Source organism: Tamandua tetradactyla, chromosome 1, assembly GCF_023851605.1.
Source record: "Tamandua tetradactyla isolate mTamTet1 chromosome 1, mTamTet1.pri, whole genome shotgun sequence".
NCBI lineage: Eukaryota > Metazoa > Chordata > Mammalia > Pilosa > Myrmecophagidae > Tamandua > Tamandua tetradactyla.
Genome location: NC_135327.1, coordinates 90775837 through 90795140, shown reverse-complemented (window position 1 = coordinate 90795140; position 19304 = coordinate 90775837). Strand labels below are relative to the sequence as shown.

The window sequence follows — 19304 nt, the reverse complement described above, 5'->3', positions numbered from 1 at the left end:
AAGTTGCTTAGTTATTCATCATGTCAAGAGGCTCACTTCCTGTCATTTAAGAAAATGCCTTGACTCAAGTATCTGAGGGCTTCAGTGTGACAGTGAGGATCCCTGTGAGCCCATACTAACTGCAGCTCAGATGGTTCTCTGATAGAGACCTTGGATTTTAGGAGATGCCCCATTCTTTGCTGCCTCCCAACATGATCCATCCATCACAATCCTGTCCCTCTCCAGACATCCCAAATGTCAAATACATCCAGAGGTCAGCAAGACAAGGAATGCCAGGGCATAGGAAAATGAAATTGTACAAAGAGAAAACAAACTTTTCCAAAAGGTTTCCAATTACTTTGTTTCAATTCACACTTTCTGATGACTTCACCACAGCTTTCAGTAATTCCCACCGGTTACTACAACTAATGTAAAATACCTACAAGTTTGGAGTATACTTTCTGTGTCTGGCATAGTGCAAATTGTTTAGGCATTCACAAAACTTCACATCCAGAAATAGGTATTACTTTCCCCAATTGTACAGATGAAAACCTTGGAAAGATTAAGTGAATCAGAGAGAATTAAATGTGGCAGAATTTAATAATAATCCAGCTGAAATTCCCCATTGGTCTCACTGTTGGCAGATGAAAATTGTTAACTCAATGAACATATATATTGTGACCTGGGCCTCAACCCCTAAATATCCCTCTAGGGCTCAGGTCACAGATAGTGGGGTCATTTAAGAACAACCCAAGACTAAAAGCTTTACCTTGTTTACTCTAAATTGGCCTTATCATGAGTTGTATCCACTCTTCTGGCCATTAGTCCTAAGGAAAAGTCCACTGACAACTTAGTAGTTTGGAAAATATGTCATCATCTCTGAAAAATTTTAATATTACTCTCCAGAATGAACAAAAAGGAGAAAAAGTCTCTGTCACTATAGGATCACAGAAAAAAAAGCAAAGATTTACTCGGAATTTTAAGCCTTAGAGAAACAGGAGGATAAGTAAATAGAGGCAGTGAGATGGATGTTTTGCCTCCCTGACCTCTCATTTTAGGGAGGTCTTAGCTGTGATTCTTAAATTTTAATCATCTTCAGAACCACTTGGGGTGCTCAGTGAAAACTGCTGATTCTAGGGTACAGTACTATGAAGATCTACAAACCAGAATCCTGGCAGCAGTGTCTGGAACCTATGTTTTATCTCACGTCCAATTTAAATGCCTTAAACTCTTCCTCTTTTACCAAACTTTGCCCAAGGACTCTTCTTAAGGAGCAACTGCATGGACTTATTAGAAATCCAGTGTAAAGGAAGCCTGAAGCTCCTCATTTCCTTTCCTTCCACTTTAAACCTGGAGTCTGTCCAAGGTGTCTCTTCCTCAAGAAAAGGAAATTTCGAGTATTTCAAAAACTCTACCCCAGACAACTAGAGATAAAAAAAAAAAAAAAAACCAAGTTCAAAGGAAATTTATGTTGAATGGAGAAAAGATAAAAAAGGCAGCATATTTCAAATTTAGAGAGTGGTCATGGTTAATTATTCTCTTACTTAAATGTCATTAAATGTCATCTTCTTTCATTAATTGCAAAAGTTAATCTGACAGTAGTATCATGCTTATTTTATTGAACTATATTCTCTCAGCCTTTGGGGAAATTTTCTGCAATAGAAGAAAATAGTAGTGATGCCATAAACTATTGGCAGTGATGTGGAAATAACCTTTTTCTTACAGGAACTCCATAAAAAAAGAAAAAAAAAATCTTTGTAATCTCTCCAACTCACCCCCAATTCACTGCCAATAAAATCAGAGTTCAGGGAGGTGGTAAAATATTAGATTGTAAAAAACATTTTGAGCTTCCCCAGGAAACAGAGGATGGGGCAAATGAGAAATAGCAGCTCCAGCCTTCATGCTCATATCAATAATACATACGGAGAAGGGTAGCAATATGGAGAGCTAGTACTTACTCCCCATCTAAATAATCCTAAATACCTTTCTCCCTCAGAAAGACATGTGTCTTTCTGAAAATGTTTTCCCTAAGCATAAAATAATAAGTCATGCAAATTACAGGTTGTTCCACAATATTCTGCAAAGAATGGATGCTTCAATTTGGAAGAAACATTTCCATAAATTTCTTGCCACATGTATACCCACCTGTATTTATGTTCACGATAAAGGAAAAAATTAAAAGTAACAGATGCTTTTAATGTTCCTAAGACTTTCAATGACTATTTCAAATTCAATTATGAAAAATCAACGCAACCTCACACTGGGTGTTATGAAATATCAGATCTTGTGAAGTGATTTCACTGATTAAAAAGGAAATGCTATAAATTATATTGATGTATTGGGCATTACCATGGGGCTTGGAGAGGGATGAGAGAAAACACGCAAGTATCTCCTGCAGTGAGTATCCTTCTTGCCTTTAACTTAAGATGAAACAAAAAAATAAAGAGATGGGAAATGGAGAAGTGAGAATTCATGCATATACGGTCTCACAAATTCAGCTAGTGAATGTCTCAGAGATGGGAGAAAAAACTGTCACTATATAATTAAATGGTCCTAATAGCTTTGTCCTGACATTGAATTTGCCAAGAAGCCTTCCCACCTCCAATTTCATGAATAGGTAATTTAATTTATCTTCTGAAAGTATCATCAGGTAATACATTTTTCAGGTTTCTGAGATTGACAACAATGGCTTTATCACAGTCAGAATGTTGTGCTGTCTCCAAGCATGTGGACCAGACTCCACACGTGTACCCCAGGTGCTGTCAACCAGCCCACTGATGCTGGGCCTTAGCTCAGCTCCACTCTCAATTCCAGAAGCAAATCAGGTTAGACGCAACCGGAATGCCTTCAGACTAGCAGATTTTACCCAACACACACCCAGAAGAACACATCTGCTTTGGGACTCCTAGAAATATTCTACACAATCCCCAAAGCATTCCTGATTGGGAGTAATTCTGTAGGATTTAGCCCATTTAAACACAAACGTTTGTGTGACTACCATGGAAAATCTGGGCTCAGTTAGAAACTTCAGAAAATAATAGTTTTCCCAAGAGAAGACTAATTCTGGAGAAGACAAGGCTCTGGAGGACTTTATCATAAAATAAAATGTTATTGAGAGCTTACTATGTCTTGGGAACCTAGAAGGAGATTTAGCTCTGTTCCTAGCTAACAGTGTCTTTTTAAAACCTTATCAAGGGCAGGGAACAATGGCTCAGCAGGCAGGATTCTTGCCTGCCATGCTGGAAACCCAGGTTCAATTCTCTGTGTCTGCCCATGTTAAAAAAAAAAAAAAAAAAAAATCTTACCAAGCCTTTGTTTCTTCAGCTGTGAAATGGACTTAGAGTGGGTGATATTGGTACTATTATGATCACCAAAGATCTTCCTAATGTGAATATTTATAGCTAAAACAAATTGATTCCCTGTGGCCAGAGTCAAACTGTCTCACAAAACCTAAATTGCACAAGGGAAGTAGAAGGAAATGGAACCAAAAGAGTCTGCTTTAAAAAAAAAAAAATTATTAGGAAGAAAGTCTAAAATGATAATATACTGTTAGATAAGAAAAAAATGAAAGAAAAAAAGCCAGGCATGACTGGAAAAAATAAATAAAAGATTTCTATTTTCTAACAACAAATTCACTGTACTTTTTAATGGGCACCACGTACATTTTACATTTCCATTGGTATTACCTTTAATGCTTCAATAACAGCTGGTGGGTAGCTCAGTCCAACCATGTTCGATGTCCGTCTATACATTCTGGCAAAGTCAGAGGGGAAAAATGTGATATGGCATCTTATAAAAAAGGATTAGCAGCCCACAGAATTAAACCAAGCATTGATAACTAAGGAGAAACGATGCCCTCTGGCAAACCAAAGAACCCTGAAATTTCTTCTGTTATCTTTTCACAGACAATCAAGTGGCACATTTAAGTATTACATTCAGAATAAGTTAAAGCAACCCCAAACATATGAACCACTGGGAGCAAAAAAATTAAGTCTCTGTGTCCCAAACTGGGAATTAAATTACTAAAACGGGTCTCCTCTTCAGCCAAATGTGAATTATGGCACAGCATGGACAGCATGAAATACAGTGCTTTAACACAATGGAAAACTCCTATGGGCAACCAATTTAGAAGAACATGTGCTTTAGAACTGCTGAAAATAAGAAAGAAAAATGGGTCAGGTGAACTTTGAACTCAGTGTGGCATTTCTAAAATCTGTAATTGTGCAGTAGGAGCTCCAGAGAGAATGAGTTTCTGGAATCTGTTTCTAAGCAAGGGAGGAGGGAAATTCACTTTCAAAGAGCAAGATGGCTAACAAAATGAAAAGTGGCACAGGATCCTCACACCCCTGTGAATGAACTGTCCTCCCCAGGTCAGCAACCTCAGAGGACCCCTGACCTGTACACAGTATCTATATATGACAAAGAATGATTGATCAGATGATGTCCTTCTTCAAAAATTAGGGACTGAACTCAAACTCAACCTTCTCTAATTAATAAAAGGAATTCTGAGCAGAGGCAAAAAGCTTATCATAATGATGCTACAGAGATTAAAGTAGATTAAAGTAGATTGCGTCTGTCATTTCTCACTCAAGACCATTTGTCCACCCAGAATTCTCAGCATTTACAAAGATACCAACATTGCATTGAAACACAGCTTCCAGATACTGGAAATCAGTGTTTCTTTTGTGGCTTTGGTCATGGAGTGTTGTATGTCTTTACCTTTCCACAAATATCCCAGCCTGCACTGCATGGACAATGCTCTTGAACCGTGGTTTCTCCTCACTCCTTCTGAGCATCATCCCCATCTGCCGTGTGAAGGTGGAGGCCAGCCAGTCTCGGACCTCAGAAGGCACAGCATCAGACTGAATGTCACTGAGCTCGTCCTCAGTATCCAGGAGTCGCCTGAACATAAGATATGTAATAAGGACACTGAGATTAAACCTGAAATTGGAGTGCACTGTTCAAAGCAACTGCTCCTTCTTGCTGCCCCACCTGCATACACAGGTGCAAAGAAACCCAATGAAGCTGGCCACAAGAAAATGCAGTACATTTGTGGTAACACTTGTAGACATTTAGCACTTGTGTGTCAGAAGGTTCTCTCTACCAGTCTGGGCAAAGAAGCAGAGATCAGGGAGAATCAGATATCCCCCACCTCAGGCACCATGGATCTTAGAGCCACTACAATGAGGAGCACCAAGTACCTTTCTTCCTAGAAGTCTGAAGTCTGTAGAATTTGAATGGACTATAAGCTTTCCATTTAAAAATGCATTCATAGAAAGGGGCTTAGTGAATTCAGTCAATGGATTATATCACAGATGGTCCATTTGGCATTGTTTTGTCTAACTTAAAGGGAGGGGGACATTTAAAGACTTTGTAAAGAATTAACCAAATCATAACAACCCAGTCTTCTGCAGTATTGATCCTAGGTGATGTCAACAGATATTCTTTCTCATTTGATAGGTTGTTATAGAAATTTGAATGTTTAAATTCAAGCAAAATTTCCAAAATAATGTAGTTCTTTATTTGAGCACAATGATTTAAATCATCTGACAGGTATAATTAGCTGATTTTTCAATTTTTTGTTCACACAACAGCCCACTAGAAAGGAATATAATGAAATATCAATACATTATAATAGAGCTGAAAATTATATTTTGTACTTATATTAAGCCCTACTAAAAATAAGCAGCAGAAGCAGATGTCAATGTAAAGTTATGTTTTGTCTTTTCCTTTAGACTCATTGATGGGGGAAGAAGAGAAGACTTAATACTAATATTAACTTCCCTTAAATTAAGGTCCATGCATGTCTGTCACCAAAAAAATAAGCCATACAAATATATAAATTAAGGTGAAATTTCAGATTGCAATTTGGCAAAGAAAAGTAAAATATCACAAATACTGACAGATAAATCTGTTTGGATTAGAAAAAAAAAAAGCCTTTCGTATTCACTATTTCAACATTTTCAAAAGAAAAGCAATTCTATTACTTTTATAAGCACTTAGTAACTGGAACTGCTTTAAAACTTTTGGATACTTCAAGAGGAAACCTTCTGCCAAAATATCAATGACATACAAAGAAATGAAGAAGAATACTGGGTGCTCACAAGAACAAATGCTTCTTAATCACTTCAGGAGTCGCTGCTTACTTGTGGATATTGTCAATTAAAACTTGAACACAGTTTATGCAATAACAGTGGAACTCTACATTTAACATAACTCTTACCTGATTTTTTAAAATTTATTTTTCTCCTCTAACATTATCCCACTTCATTGTTCTAATGGCTGTGGAGATACATTCTATTAATTAGCTCCTTTTATGATTAAAGAGGCACAAAGGCTAAGTAATTTGTTCAAATCTACCCAATTTGTTTGTAGAAACTAAGGCTCTCAGAACAGGATTTGGATCCTACACCTGCCCTGTCGACAATTTCAGGAAAGCCAGTGTATTAGTTAGGGTTCTCTAGAGAAACAGAATCAACAGGGAACACTTGCAAATATAAAATTTATGAAAGTGTCTCACGTGACCGTAGGAATGCAGAGTCCAAAATCCACAGGGCAGGCTGCGAAGCCGATGACTCCAATGGATGGCCTGGATGAACTCCACAGGAGAGGCTCACCAGCCAAAGAAGGAATGCAACCTGTCTCCTCTGAGTCCTCCTTAAAAGGCTTCCCATGATTGGATTTAGCATCACTAATTGCAGAAGACACTCCCCTTTGGCCGATTACAAATGGAATCAGCTGTGGATGTAGCTGACGTGATCATGACCTAATCCTATGAAATGTCCTCATTGCAACAGACAGGCCAGCGCTTGCCCAATCAGATGAACAGGTACCACAACTTGGCCAAGTTGACACCTGTCCCTAACAATGACAGTCCACCCCTTGTCAACTTGGCACATATATATATATATATATATATATATATATATATATATATATAACCTTAGACCATACTTAATTTCCAAATGAAAACAAATAAGCACACATTTTTTCTTTTACCTGATAATACTCAACTGTCCTGCATATAACTGGAAACACACTAAATCTCTCCAGAATAGCGTGCAAATCCTTGGGCAACATTCATTCTTAAACTTGATATCTTACAACTTAAATAGTATAACACAAACAAAACAGCATTATAGTCCTCATTTCTGTAACTGATCACATGGTCGAAGTTCATATTTATCACTACCTTCTTCCACTACCCATTCCATGTTCCCTTTCCCCTCAGCAAGCACTTCAGCTGGCTGTGGTTCTTTGCCTGGTGGGGTGACCCAAACATTCATTCCTGAAGTCTCAGAGCCATTAGTGGTCCTGCCTGGATTGTGTTGTTGCAGTTTTCCATTGATTTTAATCACAGGGCATGGCAGTACTAATACACGCCCCAGGAGATCTCCTATATTCCAAGAAAACTCTTCTTTACCTCCATTATGTAGTTGCAGTCCTACTTCCTTCTGATAGTCAGGGTCAATTACCCCAGACAATAATGTAATCCCCTTGTTGGTGTGTTGATCCAGAGGCATAAGTAGCCCAAAGTGGCCAGGTGGCAATCTTAACTTCCAGTTCAGTGGTATCACTGTTGTTTCTCCTGGAGAAAGCACACCCTGTTTTGGAACTAAAACCTGTAGACCAGCAGAACTCAGGGTAGCAGGGACAGGAAGCAAAAATTTTCCTAGTGGATCACTAGGAGTAATAGTGAGTGGCACCACACCCATTTCCACCCCTTGGTTCCTGGACCCATGGATCCTGGCTATGGGAGAAACAGCACCATACAGCGGACGCTGATTCAGAGCATACACAGCTTCCTGGAGAACATTACCCCAGCCTTTCAAGTTTTTGCCACCTAGTTGGCACCGTAATTGAGTTTTCGAAAGGCCATTCCACCGTTCTATCAATCCAGCTGCTTCTGGATGATGGGGAACATGGTAAGACCAGAGAATTCCATGAGCAAGTGCCCATTCCCGCACTTCATTTGCTGTGAAGTGTGTTCCTTGATCCGAAGCAATGCTATGTGGAATACCATGACGATGGATAAGGCATTCTGTAAGCCCACGGATAGTAGTTTTGGCAGAAGCATTGCGTGCAGGGAAAGCAAACCCATATCCAGAGTATGTGTCTATTCCAGTTAGAACAAATCGCTGCCCCTTCCATGAAGGGAGTGGTCCAATGTAATCAACCTGCCACCATGTAGCTGGCTGGTCACCTTGGGGAATGGTGCCATATCGGGGGCTAAGTGTGGGTCTCTGCTGCTGGCAGATTGGGCACTCAGCAGTGGCTGTAGCCAGGTCAGCCTTGGTGAGTGGAAGCCCATGTTGCTGAGCCCATGCATAACCTCCATCCCTACCACCATGACCACTTTGCTCATGAGCCCATTGGGCAATAAAAGGAGTTGCTGGGGAAAGAGGCTGACTGGTATCCACAGAACGGGTCATCTTATCCACTTGATTATTAAAATCTTCCTCTGCTGAAGTCACCCTCTGGTGTGCATTCACATGGGACACAAATATCTTCATGTTTTTAGCCCACTCAGAAAGGTCTATCCACATACTTCTTCCCCAGACCTCTTTGTCACCAATTTTCCAATTATGGTCTTTCCAAGTCCCTGACCATCCAGCCAAACCATTAGCAACAGCCCATGAGTCAGTATACAAACGCACCTCTGGCCAGTTTTCCTTCCAAGCAAAATGAACAACCAGGTGCACTGCTCGAAGTTCTGCCCACTGGGAGGATTTCCCCTCACCACTGTCCTTCAAGGACACCCCAGAAAGGGGTTGTAATGCTGCAGCTGTCCACTTTTGGGTGGTACCTGTGTATCGTGCTGAACCATCTGTAAACCAGGCCCGAGTTTTCTCTTCCTCAGTCAATTCACTGTAAGGAACACCCCAAGAGGCCATAGCTCTGGTCTGGGAAAGAGAAGGTAATGTGGTAGCAGGAGTGGAAACCATGGGCATTTGTGCCACTTCTTCATGTAACTTACTTGTGCCTTCAGGACCTGCTCTGGCTCTATCTCGTATATACCATTTCCACTTTACAATAGAGTGCTGCTGTGCATGCCCAACTTTATGGCTTGGTGGGTCAGACAACACCCAACTCATGATAGGCAACTCAGGTCTCATGGTAACTTGGTGGCCCATGGTTAAGCGTTCAGTCTCTACTAAGGCCCAGTAGCAAGCCAAAAGCTGTTTCTCAAAAGGAGAGTAGTTATCTGCAGCAGATGGTAAGGCTTTGCTCCAAAATCCTAAGGGTCTGCGTTGTGATTCTCCTATAGGGGCCTGCCAAAGGCTCCAGACAGCATCTCTATTTGCCACTGACACTTCCAGCACCATTGGATCTGCTGGATCATATGGCCCAAGTGGCAGAGCAGCTTGCACAGCAGCCTGGACCTGTCGCAGAGCCTCCTCTTGTTCAGGTCCCCACTCAAAATTAGCAGCTTTGCTGGTCACTCGATAAATGGGCCGGAGTAGCACACCCAAATGAGGAATATGTTGTCGCCAAAATCCAAAAAGGCCAACTAGGCGTTGTGCCTCTTTTTTGGATGTGGGAGGGGCCAGATGCAGCAATTTATCCTTCACCTTAGAAGGGATATCTTGACATGCCCCACACCACTGGACACCTAAAAATTTTACTGAGGTGGAAGGCCCCTGTATTTTTGTTGGATTTATCTCCCATCCTCTGACACGCAAATGCCTTACCAGTAAATCTAGAGTAGTTGCTACTTCTTGCTCACTAGGTTCAATCAACATGATATCATCAATATAATGGACCAGTGTGATGTCTTGTGGGAGGGAGAAACGATCAAGGTCTCTGTGAACAAGATTGTGACATAGGGCTGGAGAGTTGATATACCCCTGAGGTAGGACAGTGAAAGTATATTGCTGACCTTGCCAGCTGAAAGCAAACTGCTTCTGGTGGTCCTTACTAATAGCTATTGAGAAAAAAGCATTTGCCAGATCAATAGCTGCATACCAGGTACCAGGGGATGTATTGATTTGCTCAAGCAATGATACTACATCTGGAACAGCAGCTGCAATTGGAGTTACCACCTGGTTGAGTTTACGATAATCCACTGTCATTCTCCAAGACCCATCTGTTTTCTGCACAGGCCAAATAGGAGAGTTGAAAGGGGATGTGGTGGGAATCACCACCCCTGCATCTTTCAAGTCCTTAAGAGTGGCAGTAATCTCTGCAATTCCTCCAGGAATACAGTATTGCTTTTGATTTACTATTTTGCTTGGTAGGGGCAGTTCTAATGGCTTCCACTTAGCCTTTCCCACCATAATAGCCCTCACTGCACGAGTTAGAGAACCAACGTGGGGATTCTGCCAGTTGCTCAGTATGTCTATGCCAATTATACATTCTGGAACTGGGGAAATAACTACAGGATGGGTCCGGGGGCCCACTGGACCCATTGTGAGACGGACCTGAGCTAAAACTCCATTGATCACCTGGCCTCCATAAGCCCCCACTCTGACTGGTGGTCCAGAGTGACGTTTTGGGTCCCCTGGAATTAATGTCACTTCTGAACCAGTGTCTAATAATCCCCGAAATATCTGATCATTTCCTTTTCCCCAATGCACAGTTACCCTGGTAAAAGGCCGTTGGTCTCCTTGGGGAAGACTTAGAGGAATGTTAACAGTATAAATTTGTGGCAGTGTAACAGGTTTCTCCCCCATAGGGATCTGGCCTCCCCTTCATTCAAGGGGCTCAGGGTCTGTAAACTGTTTCAAGTCTGGAAATTGGTTAAGGGGCCGTGACTCTGTGTTTTTGTAATTCAGGTTAGACTTCTGTTCCCTTAACCTAGAACTCTTTTGTTTATACAGCTCCAACAAGAATTTTATAGACTGCCCTTCTATTGTATTTCTAGGCACCCCATGATTTACTAGCCAATGCCACAAATCTCTGCGTGTCATATAATTTTGATGCCTCCTTTGAGTTTACTGTCTATTATAATACCCACGTCTACCCTGTCTTTGGTGATTAAGTGCTGCCACCTGGCTTCTGCCAACTCGGGATCCTGTCATCCCCATTATGTTTAAGGATTCCAGCTCAGTGACAGCAGTTCCTACAGTAATATCTGACCTACAGAGAAGTGGAACCACAGAGCTCTTGAGGGATGATGGTGCTAGTCTCACAAATGTATTTCTCACTGTTCTGGTAAAAGGTGCATCCTCTGGACATTCCTGGGGTGTAAGAGCAGGCTTTGCATGATAAATCCACTCTAACATCCCAATCTCTCTAAGCCTCTGGATCCCCTCATCTACATTATACCAGGGCAGTTCTGGCATTTCAACCTCAGGTAGTGTTGGCCACCTTTTGATCCATGTTTCAACCAACCACCCAAACAAGCTGTTAACACCTTTTCTAACTGCTCTAGCTATAACATTGAATGCAGAATCTCTGCTTAGTGGGCCCATATCAATAAATTCAGCCTGATCCAGCCTTATATTCCTCCCACCATTATCCCACACTCTTAAAATCCATTGCCACACATATTCCCCTGATTTCTGTCTATATAAATTGGAAAACTCACACAGTTCTTTTGGAGTATAACGTACCTCCTTATGTGTGATACTTTGTACCTCACCTTTAGGGGCCTGTTGGGACTTTAGTCTAGTTATAGGTCTAGAAGAAATGAGGGGTGGTGGGGGTGGGTCATGAAAAGAATTAGAAATATCTTCCAAGCCATTTGCTTCAGGGCTTTCATTTGCAGTTTCATCTGGTGAAACAGGATTAATAACTCTAGGGCTAATCCCTTCAGGAGGAGGTTGGGTGGCCAATTCCTCAAGGCAGGCTGGAGGTGGGGTGGCTATGTCCTCAGGGCAGACTATTACAGGGTTATCTAAAGAAGGCTCAGCATGGTCTAGGGTTTCAACCTCACCCCCAACATCATTATCAATCCATATGTCACCATCCCATTTTTCAGGGTCCCACTCCTTTCCAATCAATGCCCTCACTTTAACGGCAGACACCATGCAAGACTGAGATTTCAGTTTACGTTGTAAAGTTGCTACTCTAACAATAAGATTCTGAGTCTGATTTTCAGAGATCTCAAGTCTACGGCTACAGGAAATAAAATTTTCCTTCAGGATACTCATAGAAACCTCTACATCTTTCAGACGGCACTTAAGCTTCTTGTTTGAAGCCTTAAGCCCATCCCTTTTACCCTTTAATGTAGACAGTGTATCTAACAACAACCAACCAACATCTCTATAACTCTTATTCCTACAAAACTCTGTAAAGGTGTCAAAAACATTATCCCCCAGAGTCTGGCTTCGTATAAGCGAAGCATTAGGAGAATCGAATGATGATATTTTGACTATCTCCTTTGCCAACTCAGTCCATGGATTGGGAGTGTCATTCTGATTACGGGAATCAGAGTCCTTAGTGTCTCTGAGCCCAGTCAGAGTAGAAAACCATTCATAAAAACCCATTTTTAAGATTCTGTTCCTTAAGAACCACTCCTGGTACCAAGATGTATTAGTTAGGGTTCTCTAGAGAAACAGAATCAACAGGGAACACTTGCAAATATAAAATTTATGAAAGTGTCTCACGTGACCGTAGGAATGCAGAGTCCAAAATCCACAGGGCAGGCTGCGAAGCCGATGACTCCAATGGATGGCCTGGATGAACTCCACAGGAGAGGCTCACCAGCCAAAGAAGGAATGCAACCTGTCTCCTCTGAGTCCTCCTTAAAAGGCTTCCCATGATTGGATTTAGCATCACTAATTGCAGAAGACACTCCCCTTTGGCCGATTACAAATGGAATCAGCTGTGGATGTAGCTGACGTGATCATGACCTAATCCTATGAAATGTCCTCATTGCAACAGACAGGCCAGCGCTTGCCCAATCAGATGAACAGGTACCACAACTTGGCCAAGTTGACACCTGTCCCTAACCATGACAGCCAGTTAACAGAAAATTTACCATCAGTGGACTTACCCTTTCTTGTTTTTAGCTTACCTGGTTTCATCAATATATACAGATTCAAGTACTGTGGCTGCATATTCCAAATTCTTCTTAAGATCTACAACTGAAGCCTCCCCTCTCTCTAACTGTTTGACCAAAGACCGCAATCTAGGAGAAAAAGAAATATATATGATTCAGTTAGAATAGAGGGAAACAAAAAGTAATGTTATAGTTATAATGACATATTTTGCAGTCATTTAATGTTCTTACTTATCCCAATATATCTGAAGGGATTACAGATCTAAGTGTGGGGCAGACGAGTACTTCTCAAAGAAGTACGTTAGGAAAGACTGCATACATATTTTGCCATTGCGAAGCAAAAACCAAAACTTTTTTATCAATTAGGCCTCCACAAAACCTAGCTATCTTGCACCTTTTCAAAAGTTCCTCTGTTAGCAATGATTTTGCTTTCTCTTTGATTTAATTTTTGGTTCTAGTTGAGTTGATACAGTAAAGCCTCACCCGCAGCAACACCACTCAACACCTCATGAGATTCTGCTTTAAGCGCTGGGCTTGACAGTGGCCAGAGAGAACAGCCCCATGTTGCAAGACAGACAAGGAGATGAGCACCACTAAAATAACCAGAGGAAGCTACATGATGCATAGATGAAGACAAACCATTTTACAGGACAGGAATAATTCCTATTAAGCAAATAAATACCTTAGTTGTCAAAAAGACAACATGGATAATAAACCAAGGTACTGAGAACAAGAAATCCACCCCCTCATTGCTAGTCAAGAGTTCAAGCCAGTACAAGAGGGACAATAACACATGCTCATCCCTTATTTATGTGAGGGTTATTCACACTGAGAATGACTTGGTATATATCATGGTAACAAAATGCCTGAAGGGCATCAAAGTACAGAAACTGGGATCACTTTACATACCACTGAGATTTGGAGATTGAATAGCTCTTTGGGTTGTTCAGGAGGCAACAAAGAAAAGAGAAGACTTTGAAGATAAACGAGTTTGATTCCCACTTCACATCATATTAGCTGTGCAACCTGAGGTAAGTTATTTAACTTCTATGAGTGTTATCTATAAAATGGAGAGCCAACGACCAAATTCCCTAGGTTGATATAAAGATTAAATTAAATTGATATAGAACATGTGGCACCTGGTGGTTAGTTTTTAAAAGGTAACTGCTCTGATCATTGTCACTGCTATTATCCAATGACCTTGACCTTCACAGGTAAACAAATGAGAAAAATTTAAGCAGGATTCTTAACATTATTGTCACATCTCCCTTTTGCATTGGTTTAATAGTCTGTATCTACATTTTCTACCTAAAAATATTCTCAGACTTCCATTCATAGGAGAGAATAGATTGACTTGCAAGATGTAAACCACTCCCTTCTAAATCTACATGAAAATGAGGGGAAAAACCTGGTTTAACTTTTAAAAGGCAGGAGGATCACCATAAAAAAGAATCTTCCAGGAAATTCAGTGATGTAAAGTACAGATAAGATTACATTGAAGGTATTGCCTCCTGCAAGCAAAAGGGAAATATGCAGAGGTCATTTAGCAGAAGGCGCTGTAGACTTGGGGTCCCTTAGCAGTGTGAAGAAGCTTTTGGGTTTCTGAGGCAGCAGAGGATAGGGAGTTGGCATGCAAGGGCTTCCTAGTCACTTGCACACAGTGGCCAGCCAGCCTGCCAAAGAATGGGGAGCTAACCCCGATTGCTGCCCCAAATAAGGCTAGGAAGCTCTTTAGCAAAAACACATTCCTGGCTATGTCTGCCTCCAATTCTGACTCTCACCTCAAAAAGCTTTATCTCCCCGTCCCACCCATGCTGTTTGGTTTCTGAACTGGCAAAGCAAAGCAAGAGTATATTTAAACTTTTTTACTTCTCCCTTCTTATAACTGAGAAATTAGGATTTAAGGGATGATTTTACTTTCTGAATCATTATATAGATATTCCTTTTTGCTTTCTGGTATACTGGAGAAGACAGAGGGGCATACCTGAAATCTCTGCTACCTTGATCTCTGATAATGATTGTATAGCCTTTATCATGTGCCTTTGTGATTGCAAAAACCTTGTGACTAAACCTCATCTGTATCCATTTATTCAGTTTTTCAACTTTAGAGTCTTGTAATCACTAAAGACAGCCCCTGATGCTTATTAATGAAGGGTCCTGGGTCAGTGCAGAATTAACCCATCCCAAGTTCAAAGTTATCTTGATAATCAAGACTAACCAAAATGGGCCTGCCTAACATACACAATAGCTCAGAAGTTATCCTACAAGTCACCTATACCTCATTATAATACTAAAAATTATGTCCATCATCATATTAAGGTCACCGTTTTCTTACATACATCCTCTGACTAAGCATGTAATTAATCTGCACGTGCTAAATAATTAGATCACCTCTAATTATATCATCTGGGGCCACTGTGCTCATTATCCTAAAACTGCCAATCTTTTAGTGTTATAAAACTATCAGAATTGCTGCAGCTTGTGGAGACAGATTCTGGGCCAATAGGTTATCTGCCCTCCTGCTTTGTGCCTAGTAACAAACTTTTTCTCTCTCTAAAACACTGGTGTCTCAGGAATGTGTCACTTGAGAGCATCGGGTAAAAGAACCCACTACCTTTGTCCAATAATATTGTATGGCTTAAATATTTTAACAGGGATTGGCCTGAATCTCTGAAAGGACGCATCTCAATTCTCAAAGCCTAATGGAAAATGATTAGGCAGAAAAAAATAGTGATGAGAGAAAACATAAGACACATAAAAGTAAGAATCAGAAGGTTCTATCTATTCCTAATAAGGTTTCCATAAGCAAAAAACAAACAGAAGTTTTAATCAAAAATACAATAAAAATAAGTATTCCTAGGCTGAAGAAACCCATATAAACAGGTGAAAACAGATAAAGTAAAACCAGAAAAAATATTATGAGAAAACATCCAACATAGATTATGATTTTTTTAACTCAAAGAATAAAGAAAAGAACTTAAAATTTTGGGGGGTGGGGAGTAACCCAGATTACTTACAAAGCAACTAAAATTCAAGCTTGCCAAAGACTTCTACCATGCCAAAAACAAGAAAGCAATTTAACACCACCACCAAATTTTGATTTTGTATATGTTATAATTCAAGATTTCTATATTAGAGTTCCCATGTATATGTGAATCCAAAAAGATATTCTCAGATATAAACAGCTCAAAAATTTTATCATCCATGTACTTTTCCAGGAAAAAGAAAAATTCAGGCATACTCTACAGACAGTGATTTCCCAAGGGGGTAAGATTTATGGATGTCCCATTAAACGGCTTATGGACTCATGATCTAGATTTAACTAAGCCAACTTTTACAAAATGGGTAAATAGCTTTAGCTTAATAAGAAGTGATAGGCTAAATATAATGCTGGTAATGCAAGAACAAGGAAATAACATGGTATGTCTCCTTTTCTAGGGCAAGCTCCTATTCCTAGGATAAACTCTTCCTTGGTCACTTGATGAAATAAAAACTAACAAAAATCAGTTAAAAACCAATTAAAATTATTAAGAACATGAAACGGAGTATGCATTGATATCTACCAACAATTCCCATTCCTGGGAAATCAGTGTTGAGGGAACTGAGTAACAAAGTAGCGATGAAGTTGATCAATAGCACTGAAAATCAGTTCCACTGCAAAGTCCCAGGCTTTGTGCCATGTCTGGCACGAAATCTGCAGTGGAGGCTTCTCTTAGATATAGGCGTTGGGAGTGCCAGGGAATGCTGGATGCAGCACCCCCATCCCCTACCCCCATGCATCCAATGGACATTGTGACCACACAGAAAGCTGTAAACAGAAAGCAAATCCCTAACTCAATGGCTTCAATAAACCCAGAGAAAAAATGGCACAGAAATTAAGTGCCTGATTTAGGTTGCAGAAGAGGCACTAAAGAGTTATATCCAGCCCTGGTGAGCTATAACTTAAGAGCAGAAGATTCTACCATAGCCCTGGCAGATGGTGAAGAGAACCTAGGATATCCCACTTATTCTGTTAATGGGAAAACAGCCTGCATTCATCGCTATTTATTTAAGGACAACCGAACAGAATAAATGTCTATGAAAAGATCCAGCAATCTTTGAAGACAGAGGAGAACACCACATTCAAAATGCAGAGGAAGGGCTCATTTCTGAAAACTATTCATCAATGGAAGCAGAAGTAAATGCAGGGGAGCATTTGATTTGATTTCAGTAAAATTCAAGAAAATACATGTTCTCTGAAACAAAGTGAAAGTGAAAACATAAGGCAATATAAAGTGAACATAATGTGAGAAAAGAAATTAAAAAGAAATAAAACATGACAATATAGACAGAAAGAAAGCAATTTTTTAAAAAAGATACATGGTGATTAACTTTCCATTATCCAGCTCCTGTTTGGACTAGCACCCATGTCAGATACAACGGACAGCTGTCTCCTTGCATGTGCTGCTGGCTTTCTGCTTTATGTGCCTGCCACACCAACCCTAAGTATTTCCAGGTACTCCTTTCAAATATCGTTGAGCTTTAGCAGAGTGTTCGGGCGAGTGCTACTCCTCCAGACCTTTATGCCCCAGTCTTCCCTACCCATCTTCCCCCTCTGGGTGAAATTGTTGTACCTGGAGCAGAAGAGTTTTTGCTAATGTGCATCCACCAGACTCAAAGACAAAAAATTTATAAACTTTCTGGGAATAAGGAGGCATCTTTCCCAATTTTCCATCACAACGCAGGTTCATCCTAGAACTCAATCTATCTTATGAAGGGATGTCTAAAAAGAGCCAGGGCCTTTCACATGCATCGTTTCAAGTATTTTTCTTAAATCTGGAGAAGACTAGCTGGGACAGAATGGTACAGCTGCCCTCATTTGTTTTCCAGTTAATTTTGTATGGATGTTTTTCCATGTGAATTCATTTTGCCTAAAAGGCCAATATTTCCAAGAGCAGGCCCCATGGTAAGTTGGAGCCTGTATTTTTGGGAAAGCTGAGGAATTCTAGTTTTTAATGCAACCCCAAAAGATTTTTGGTCTGGGCAACTAATAAGAGTTCATGTCATCAACATTCAAAATAAATTCATAAAAAATGGAAGGAGGAAAGAATGCAGGAAGGAAAGGAGAAAGAAAGGGAGGGAGAGAGGGAGGGAGGAAAGAAGGGAAAGAGGGAGGGAGAGAGGGAGGGGTAGGAGGAAATATAACAATAGTAATAATAATATTTCTCTTCTGAGTGAATTTTCATAGTTACCAGCACTCCATCAATTTCTGTCACAATGGCTGCCAAATACTAATTCCAGCATAGATGTGCAACACCATTTTAGGAATAGCTTATGCTTCAAACTTTGGCAAGATGCCTTTCTGTTAAGGTAGTGTATAATTTCATTGTGATGAGCCACTACATCTTTACCCCAAGTCTTTCAATTCCCCACATAAACTCTTTGCTTTCCACATACTTCTGTGTTGTACGGCATATGATGAAAAGCCAAAGCCATATCACTTCAGTTCTCTGCACCCTCAAGTCCAGAGCAGGGAATCTGGGTGTTAAGGTACCCCGACACCATGCCAACATGTGGAATGCAAAAAAGGAGACGGAAGAGGGTAAATAAGTGAGAATAGGCCCCATCACTGCATTTTGGAACTGCTGGGTGGAAGAGAGAAAGGATTTTTGTTTGTTTGTTTTTCCTTCCACAAAGATAATCCTGGGACTAATTGGGCTTGATTTAATTAGGAAGCAACTAATTGGCTCAACTAAGGGAAAACTTTCTAATTTAGGAAACTGCCCTACAGTGTACTGGGCACTATTGTCTCATCAAACAAGGTCTCTAAAAACCCTGCAATACAATGCCTTGAGAGCATGCACATTCATTGAGCTTTAGACACTGCTAGGAAAAAAAATTGAAAAAGCCCAAGTAATCCCATGAGTGCCTGGGACTCAGAGGCATGTCAAGAGATAATATTTCAAAAGAAAGTAGCAGCCAGACCATGGTGGACTTAGATGCTGAGCTAAAGAAATTTAATCTTCCCCTGGAAATAACAGGGAGCCTAGAGAATTTTTAAAAGGGGTGGAGGGAGGGTGGTAGCATGATAAGATTTTTTATTTTAAAAAAGATCAATCTTCTGATCTTTTTTAGCAGAGTAGAAAAGTGCAGGTACTTATACGTGGGAAAATTCTGTTTTAATTAACCAGGCTTGCCTGATACCCTGAATAGCAGACAGAACTTCAACAGGGTATTGCGTGAACTTGGTGGTGGTATGGTTGGTAAATAAAAGACAATTTTGCTTCTTTGGTTGCCAATTATACCTGCTTAGGTCATATTGAAAAATAGATTTACATAAATTTTTAGGTTATACTTACTTTTTCCTATAAGGAAAAATATCAGTGCCTAAGTTCATATG

General features: G+C 40.3%; 1 protein-coding gene and 1 long non-coding RNA gene across 12 annotated transcripts in view; one reads left to right on the top strand and one right to left on the bottom strand.

Annotated features, from left to right (window-relative positions):
* PDE1C (phosphodiesterase 1C) overlaps positions 1–19304 on the bottom strand; it is a 708660-nt gene that overhangs the window by 127741 nt on the left and 561615 nt on the right. For all 11 annotated transcript variants that reach the window (XM_077120317.1, XM_077120326.1, XM_077120282.1 and 8 more), the window contains 3 exons: positions 12941–13054; positions 4699–4881; positions 3666–3732 (listed from right to left, as the gene is read on the bottom strand). In XM_077120317.1, coding sequence (XP_076976432.1) covers positions 3666–3732; positions 4699–4881; positions 12941–13054 — 364 coding nt within the window. The remainder of the gene's footprint in view (positions 1–3665; positions 3733–4698; positions 4882–12940; positions 13055–19304) is intronic.
* LOC143650075 (uncharacterized) overlaps positions 1–19304 on the top strand; it is a 67979-nt gene that overhangs the window by 12503 nt on the left and 36172 nt on the right. The window lies entirely within an intron of this gene.